Raw genomic sequence first — 8,983 nt, forward strand, 5'->3', positions numbered from 1 at the left:
TTACAAAGTCCAAAAAATATTTGGTATTAGCTAGCGTATGTTTTTTAGATTTCTCTACGAATTGAAATAAGTAAATGATTTGAATTATATCAAAGTATCTCCTTTATCCAGTAACGTGTTAAGTCTCAATATGAATAGAATAAATTATTTAATTACCAATTTTAAAAAGATAAGATAATTAGAATATAGAGTAGGATAACAATATAACATTTAAAAAAATTAAGGGTAATATTGACCATGAAAATATTTTCCCGAACTCGTACTTTTAAATGGAGTATGATTACTATGGCAAAAATACCAAATTGGTATATTTGTTTACCCTTAATGACAATTTGGTATATTGTTTTCGGCGACATATTGATATATTATTTTTTCTCTGGTGACATATTGGTATATTATTTGCTCTCCGATAATAAATGGGCTTCAAATTTGACTGGACTCAAATTTCAAGTGCAATTTTTCACGTGATGCCTCATGTGATGCGAAGGTGGTTATCAGTGTGGCTCCCAGTGACAAATAATTGTAACTAATCTCATCAAAAACTATCTCCTTCTTCCTAAGAAAAGCCTAGAAATTAAGGTATTAAAGCTCACCACATTAAGAGTTGAGGGAGGATTTGAAGAGGTTGAAGGTCTAAGAGGCGTCAGAGAGGAAAGAGGAGCCGAGGGGGGAGGAGAGGGAGAGGGGGAGGAGGAGGAAGGAGATTGAGAGGTTAGGGTTTGGGATTGGAGCTGATTTATAGCGTTGGAAGCCACGCTGGTAGCTACGTTCGCACCATGTGAGGCGTCACGTGAGAAATTTCCCAGGAAATTTGAGTCCGACCAAATTTGAGACCCATTTGTCGTCGGAGAAAAAATAATATACCAATATATCGCCGAAAAAAATATATATATCAAACTGTCACTAAGGTAAACAAAATATATCAATTTAATATTTTTACCATTAATCAAGATTACTTGTAACCAGCTACAACTGCTATATAAACAGGATCCTAACTAGGGGTGCTAAACCGTATCCGTATCCGATGAAATATCTGTAACCGTATCCGTTAGGATACGAATATGGTTACTCAAATCTATAACCGAAAGGATATGGTTACGGATATGGTTTTGTAGTGAAATATATGTATCTGTATGCGAAATATCTGAATACATATTAGTCATACTCTTACGATAGTTTCGATTCTTAGATTATGGATTTGTGGTTAATTTTGATGATCAAGATATAATCTTAACTTTTCAGTTATAATAAAGATATTAATGAACTCTTTTGTATCACATAAATTATATTTTTCTCAATACTATATACTTTTCTCGTATTTATTTTGTATCCGTATGCATATCCACTTATATATCCACATGTATATCCGTAACCGTATCCGATTTTATCGGATATGATTATAAAATTTTCTTACGGATATATATGTGTATATGCATCTGTATCCGAGATGAGTAAGCGGATAAGGATATGGTAAGCATCATATCCGAGCTGTATCCGGACCGAATGCACCCCTACATGTCAGTTGTCCTATAGAACAGTCCTATTTTTGAGCTCGTAGAACTGTACTGTTTTTTGGCTCTATAGAACAGCCCTATTTTTGAGCTCATAGAACTCTACTATTTTTTGGCCCTCCTAACAGGACTCTTACCCATTTTACATGAGAGAGAACATAGATTCTCACTTGGTGCACCACATGTGCAAGCACGAGAATAATACTTAAGACAAAGCGGATTTCAAGTAGTTATTTGGGTTTATAAGTACATATAGAATAAGTTGGATTCAAAGGTAAATCATGGTAAACCTTTTGGTTAAAAAAAACATGTCCCAGTGTCGAAGACTAATGGTTCTTAAAAAGATCATAAAACAGGGACTCCTTTGTTGAACAGTCTTCCTGTAGTTTACCGTAATTAAAAAGATTTCACTTCAACAGACATAGGCAAAAAAAAAAAAAAAATACAATACATGAGTTATTATATTGTAATGGTCAAGGATCATTTATAAAAAAAACACCACCAAGCAAATCCTAGAAAATAAATATATAAAACCCCAGGGTCGTATCAATACAAGACTTAGTATTTGATGGTATGGAAGCACGCTAAATACTCCCAAATCCTGGAGGTCCGAGAGATTCAACCACATCCCTCATATCAACCAACTCGGGCCCCTTCATCACTGATCTGTGACCCATTAGTTCGTTCTCTCGATCAACTTCTTGTATATCCTTTTCAAGTTTGCCGAGGAACATCTCCACAATTTCCTTTCCACTCTTCCCAATCATCATGTCCATTGCAGCCTGGCCAACCAAATCCCTCAGCCCGGTGACCCACAAATGGCGTGCAGCCTGGCATAATCAAAAGCAAATACTATTTAATTAGGATAAGAATTATATGCGCATGACAAGACAAAAACTTATTGCATGTAGATCAACAAGGTATCAAGATCGAGAATTCAGTCTAAAAACGTTCCAAGAAATATTCTTAATCAAGTGCCATTGGCCGGAGAAACATACAAGGACGGGAAGATCTCATATTTTTCTACTTCTACAGTTTACCAAAATTTAATCAGTTCTCAAGAAAGCTATTCATAAGACGTCACCTTCTGAGCTTTTATCTTTCCAGATTTTGCATATAAGGTATACAAACATGCTCTTATGAAAATTTTATTCAAAGTGCTAGCCATCTCTCACGCTGACACCAAATCTCGATATTGGTCATGACTCATGGATGAACTTCCTAATCATATTGAAGCTGCAGCCTGTTCTAGATAACTAAAAATGGTGTTTTAACAGAGATGGGAGTACGGGAATTCTATAGTAGAAAGGTGGAGGAAATTTTTGGAGATAAATGATTAAAAGATTTCAAATCAAAAGGATCTAGAATTAACCCTAACAAACAAGGAGTACAGGGATACAACTTCAACAAAACCGAGTGAAAACACAAGTGATGTAATGAAAATATTGGCATCAAGGAAAGAAAGAGAAATTAATTTGCAAGAAAGCATGTGAGATCAATTACTCGTCCATCATTGAGAGAGAGAGAGAGAGAGAGAGAGAGAGAGAGAGAGAGAGAGAGAGAGAGAGAGAGAGAGAGTTACCCATTTTTTTGACAGGTTTGAGTCGACCATTAAAAGCTCCCAAGAGAGAGAGAGTTACCCATTTTTTTGACAGGTTTGAGTCAGAGAGAGAGAGAGAGAGAGAGAGAGAGAGTTACCCATTTTTTTGACAGGTTTGAGTCGACCATTAAAAGCTCCCAAGAGAGAGAGAGTTACCCATTTTTTTGACAGGTTTGAGTCGACCATTAAAAGCTCCCAAATCATGGATCTACAAGGAAGATACCGCCGGCATCTTTATTATTACTATTTGTTTCACAGTGTTTCCCATCATGTAGAAAGTTCTGTAGCAGTGTATAACATAGAACTACAGCAGCAAAACAATTTAAGCCGCTAATACTGGGCTACTAGAATTGCCTACCAACTTTACGATCTATAGGCTGATGCAAAGAAAGAATCATAGAGCTTGGTGACTTCCTCTCCTAATGAGATAATATAATAAAAAGCCAGATTAGAAGAAACTGAATAAAATGTCATGAACCAATGATGTGGGAAACATAGAAGATTTTCCTTCTTTCCGAATTAATTTCTAGGCTTCTCGCTACAAAGTTCAAGGCATTCCAAGGGCAAATTCAACAGCTTAAGCTATAACTATTACATGAAGATGATGATGATGATGATAAATAAGGGCCCATTTGGTTGGTCCAAAAACTGCAGAAAAAGGCCCATCGGAAAACTGACACAGTATTTTATTGTTGTTTTCCCCCAAAATCAGTTGTTTGGCTTGCCAAAATTAAAGAAGTGGAAGAAAAATTAGGCGCCGGCTAGGATTTTTCCTTGGAAAAGTTTCAGCCCGCATAACCACGATTTCGAAGAAAAACTCCTCTCCGTACCCATCCGAACAGAAAAAGAGAACTAGAGTTTTCAGCTCCATCAAATCTCGTCCGCCACCGCCTCCTCGACGAAGTAGCCAAAGAACATCAGGCTGATGAAGCCCTTGTCGGTGTCGCCGACTCTGAAGAAGTTCGTCGGAGCTTCTGAAGTTTCCCGCGCTGAGACTGTCAAGAAAATCTGGGAGCACATCATGTCCAACAACCTCCGGGTATAACTATCACCTTTCTAGGGTTTAGGGTTGTTTTATTAGTGATTTAACCGGTGTTGTTATATCTTTAATGCTTCTTAGGGTTTAGGGATTTAGATTGAGGGAATCACTACTAGTTTGTGTTCCTTTGCACAAAATCCCCCATTTTTTAGATTGATTATTACAGCTAATCTATAGTCAATTAGCTTCATCGTTTTCCAATTGAAGGTAAAAAATTTACTGGTTTTCTTTTTAATTTAAGCTTTTAGGGTTTATTTTTCTGTAAAATTGAGTTGATTTCTTACAGCTATCAACATGCATAATAGATGCATGTGCTATTTTATTATAATAGTGATCAATAAATGCCTAGCTGACTACTTCATTTTATGGTGATTTGTACATTAATTGTAAAACTTTATTTTTGTACATTACCTATTCTTTTATTATGTAGTTTGGTCTTCTACTTCTGTGCTTGTTTGTGTGCATGTGTTTCACATGGGTGTGCATGAGGGCACATGGAAGAGCTCATACAGATATTGCTTCATAGATGAACTGTGGATTGCATTGATGTAGTAGCAGTAACAGATTGTGAATCACATTTATTCAAGTGTTACTATGCTAAAGGGATAATAATTATACAGGTGTTTTAGTATTTTCAGTTTTGGCACCAAGTGCCAACATAGCAGCTTCTGAGACCAACTGAACAAGGCAATTTGGGAGAGTGATCTTGATTATTGTTAAACAATTAGACTCTAACTGACTATTGATCTAGTGAGGTTGAACTTGTTTCACTCTATTGGATTCTCATTAATCAGTGATTGGGATGTTAAATATTTTCTTTAGGATTCTTGGGATGTACTATTGTAATGCTTGCTAATGCTTTCTCAACTTTAAGCATGTGAGTAAAATCTGTATATGACTAGGTATGGTCCTATGCTATTTCATAGGTTAGTGAAGGAGTGTGATAAAAACCTCACAGACCTTATTCGTAGGTTATGCTGGTTCATGATTGAAACTTGAAGCAAACTTATTTGCAATTGTAAGTAGGCAGGTTGTCTTCGTGGAAAGATAACAATTAATTACAGAAGTCAACTTGCTAGTTAGGTAGTATTATATATGGATCTAGAGTGAAGTTTTTCTATGCACGTAATAAACATTTGAGAATCTACAGACTGAGCTTTCTACCTAAGATTGGCTACTACATAGCAGGGAAACTAAGTTGATAATGTTTTATACAGTTTAGAGACTTTGCTTCTTTTTGATGCACGTGTGAACATTTTTAGAAGTCCCATGATAGTAATCATTGATTTATCTTTCTTATTGTTCTTCTTCTTCTTCTTCTTTTGTTTTTTTGATACGCTGACCTTGTAAATGAATCCGGCCATAACTCAATGTATTTGCAGCTGCAGAATCCAGCAAACAAGAGGGAAATTCGCTGGATAAGAAGCTGAAGTCTATCTTTGAGGGGAAAGACACACTAGGGATGATGGAAATTGCACGCTTGCTTAAACCTCATTTCCTTTGAATCTAACTGACCATAAAAAACAGGAGGGTGGTGTATCTGGGGGACTGGTTGCCTTTGAATCTAACTGACCGTAAAAAACAGGAGGGTGGTGTATCTGGGGGACTGGTTGGTGTTTTTGTTGATCAATGCTAAAAAACAAGAGGATGGTGTATCCTTGGCCAACAAAGCAAGCTTGAAAGCTGGGACTAACTGATGCCAACTTCTGGTAATCATTATCTGCATTTAATTCAATGGCTCCCTGATTCTTATCGACAGGGTTAGTGTAAAACTTTGATGAAGGGCTGCCTATCAACCGTCCACCTTGAACGTTACTTGGTGATGCTCTACGGAAGTGATAAATTACTAGACATCCTGTATTGTCTCATACTTCGATTTTTCATATTTGTAGGTCTGAATATACTTGGTGATGCTCTATGGAAGTGATAAATTACTAGACATCCTGTATTGTCTCATACTTAGATTTTCCATATTTGTGGCTTTGTATGATATCGCATACACATATTAGCCGTGGATCCAGTAAAATTTTCTCGGAGGGGCGAACAGCAAACATTTGTTTAACTAAAATTAAAAATATAATATTATAAAACTATAGTGTTTGTAGTTTTGGGTGTCTAGCTAGCTATTGCATTTGTTTGTAATGTTGAATTTAGTGAAAAGTTGCAGTCTTTTTGGAGCTTAAGAGATGTTAGCTGTTATTATGCTTCAATTTGTAGAATACAACACACTAATGTGGATTTTGTACCCATCTATGTTATGATTTATTATTGGTGCTTATGTTTGATTAATTTGTCTACGATATTAGCGTTTGATTGGCGCTTTGTAATATATGACATGGCAGGCTTTGTCTAGAAACATGCTCAATAGAAGATAAAAGATAATAGTTGGCAGTTTGTGATACTTTGTTCACAGTACCAGTCCCATGGATTTTGTTTCTGCACAATCCACGGGACTAATAATTCCGTTAACTGTGCGTGCACGTCCACCAAATATATGGGGCTGCTAGCCCCGTGGATTTTTTTCTAATAATTCACGGGACTAGCATTCCCGTGAACTCTCAATTCTAGTATTATTTGGCTTCATTCCAAACCTTGGTATGCTAATTTGATAAATAGTTTTCATAAAAGTCCCTCAGCCTCTAAAATATTGATATTAGTCAGTCAATTAATAAATACTTGCAGTTATTCCCTCAAATACTTTAAAATTTTAAAATTTACTTCATCAAACATAAAATTTGTCTCTCAAATCTTTAGAAGGTTGGAATTACTCCCTTAAATGTCCACAATTAGTTGAAGCTTGAATGTAGTCCCAAAAATCTCTAAACATTTTGCAAATTACTACCTTGAAATTTTAACTAGCCCCTCAAAATTTTAATCAATTTGAATTTCCTCCCTCAAATATTCATATTTTGAATTTAGTCTCTCAAATGGGTTCATAAAAACTTAAAATTAGTCTCTCGGAACATTTAAATATTAGTCTCTCGGAATTACTCCCTTAAATGTTCATAATTAGTTGAAATTAGTAGCTCAAATCTTTATAAATTTTGCAAATTACTACCTAATATTTAAATTTAGTCTCTCGATTCGTTAAACATTTTAAAACTCCTCCCTAAAGTGTTCATATTTTGGGATTAGTTCCTCAAATGGTTCGTATTGTCACCCCACTTATGTTTGGCAATAATTTTATCCTATTTGGGTGGTGGTAAACACACCATGGTGATCACAACTATAGTTCCTTTTTTAGTTTGAACCAAACACTAGAAAATGAAGCAATCAATCCACACATTAACTACTTTCTTATCTTTTTAATTTGAACCAAACTAAAGAAAGTGGTGGAGAGTAATTATACCCCGTGTCTTTTGACGAGACAAACACAAGAAACACTCTTCCAAGAATGTAAGGAAAACGCCAAAAAGTGAAGGAAAATGGGTATTTGGAAAATGAAGGAAAGCAACCAAACAGCCCCTAAAATAAGGTGCACTACAGGGACAGAGTGATCTCTTTGTGACAATTGCAAAAGTGAAAGTACATAAATGGCCGTTCACCCAGAAAGGAAATATCTACATGATGCGTATGTTATGATCAATACAGAAAAACAAGGCATATGATATGGGTATGTGTGCGAGTCTCAGCAACATGGCTGGCTTCATTATTGCTATAGAAGAAACCTCACTTACTAACAACCATCATCTTGCAAGAAATAACCAACCAAAAGTTGCAGCCGTCTTTTTGAACCCCCCACCAAACTAGAAATGCTTTATATAATTTTCGTTTGACAGATGTTTATAACTTAATAAGGGTTTTTTCGTTTGACAGATGTTATAGATTAAGAACTAAGAAGAAATAAATAATTTAAGCGTGAGCACGTCTTAACAACAAGTGCATGCAGGCCAAATAGCATAGATTTTTCAGGTGCTTACGGTTACAAGCTCTAAGATAGTTTCGGCGTCGCAGTCCTGAAGAAAAGCTTCATCCCACTTGCTGAGCTTCTCGTCGATGGCCTCGTTAGCTTTGATCTTATCCGGGAACTTTTCTGGGAAATAATTCCCGTTCTCGTCTATGAAATCGTCGAAAGTTAACTTCTTATCCTTGCCGTGCTCGAAGCAGTAGTCGATCGCCATCGCAAGGATCCTCCATCCCAGCGGCATTTCAACCGTTCTTCTTGTTTTCGCTTCCCGAAGAATCTTCCATATCCTGAATGACTGCTTAGCCACCGCATCGGCCTTAGCTGAAGATAAGGCCAGTTCACGCCCATCCAACGTCTTCAAAGTGACTGCTACGTCCTCCTCCCTCCCGCTTTCCTCCGCTGCGGATTCGCCGAAATCAAAGGTCTCCAAAGTGATTTTCATCTCCTCCCATTTGTTCTCCATCGCGGATAGATCGGATCGGACGGGAGACCAAACCCTAACCCTAACCCTAACCCTAACCCCAACCCCGGAGAGGAAGACGAGATGGAGAAACGAAGGCGGCGTGGCTAGGAAACCGCTCCCCCTTCCCCTCATTTTTGCTGATCGTTGGACAGATATACCCTCGGACGGCTGCGATTTCTCGCAGGGTCCACAAACGCCTTTCGGGCCGGTTCAATTTTAACCCGACCCATTTAATTAGCATCCGATCTGCCCCAACTTAAATAACCTTCGAACTTCTAAACGATGTGGGCCGCTGCACCCATTCATTAAATTTTACATTGTGGACGATGGGAAATAAGAATCTAGATACTGAAAGCCTTCGGCTTTTTTGGACAATTATAACACATCATTAGACCCTAAGAACCTCATATCCAGGAGTCCGGATCCGCTCAGAATGGGTCTTATAGATTTACTATGCGGAACC

General features: G+C 37.1%; 1 protein-coding gene across 1 annotated transcript; it reads right to left on the reverse strand.

Moving 5' to 3' along the window:
- Positions 1,905 to 8,648, reverse strand: LOC109834616 (SKP1-like protein 19). The gene is made up of 2 exons (XM_020402652.1): positions 8,071 to 8,648; positions 1,905 to 2,341 (listed from the first exon to the last, which is right to left on the reverse strand). Exons 1-2 carry the CDS (start codon positions 8,518 to 8,520, stop codon positions 2,096 to 2,098), a joined length of 696 nt encoding a protein of 231 aa, XP_020258241.1. The 5' UTR covers positions 8,521 to 8,648; the 3' UTR covers positions 1,905 to 2,095.

This window comes from Asparagus officinalis, chromosome 3, assembly GCF_001876935.1.
Source record: "Asparagus officinalis chromosome 3, Aspof.V1, whole genome shotgun sequence".
In the NCBI taxonomy this organism is placed as follows: Eukaryota; Viridiplantae; Streptophyta; class Magnoliopsida; order Asparagales; family Asparagaceae; genus Asparagus; species Asparagus officinalis.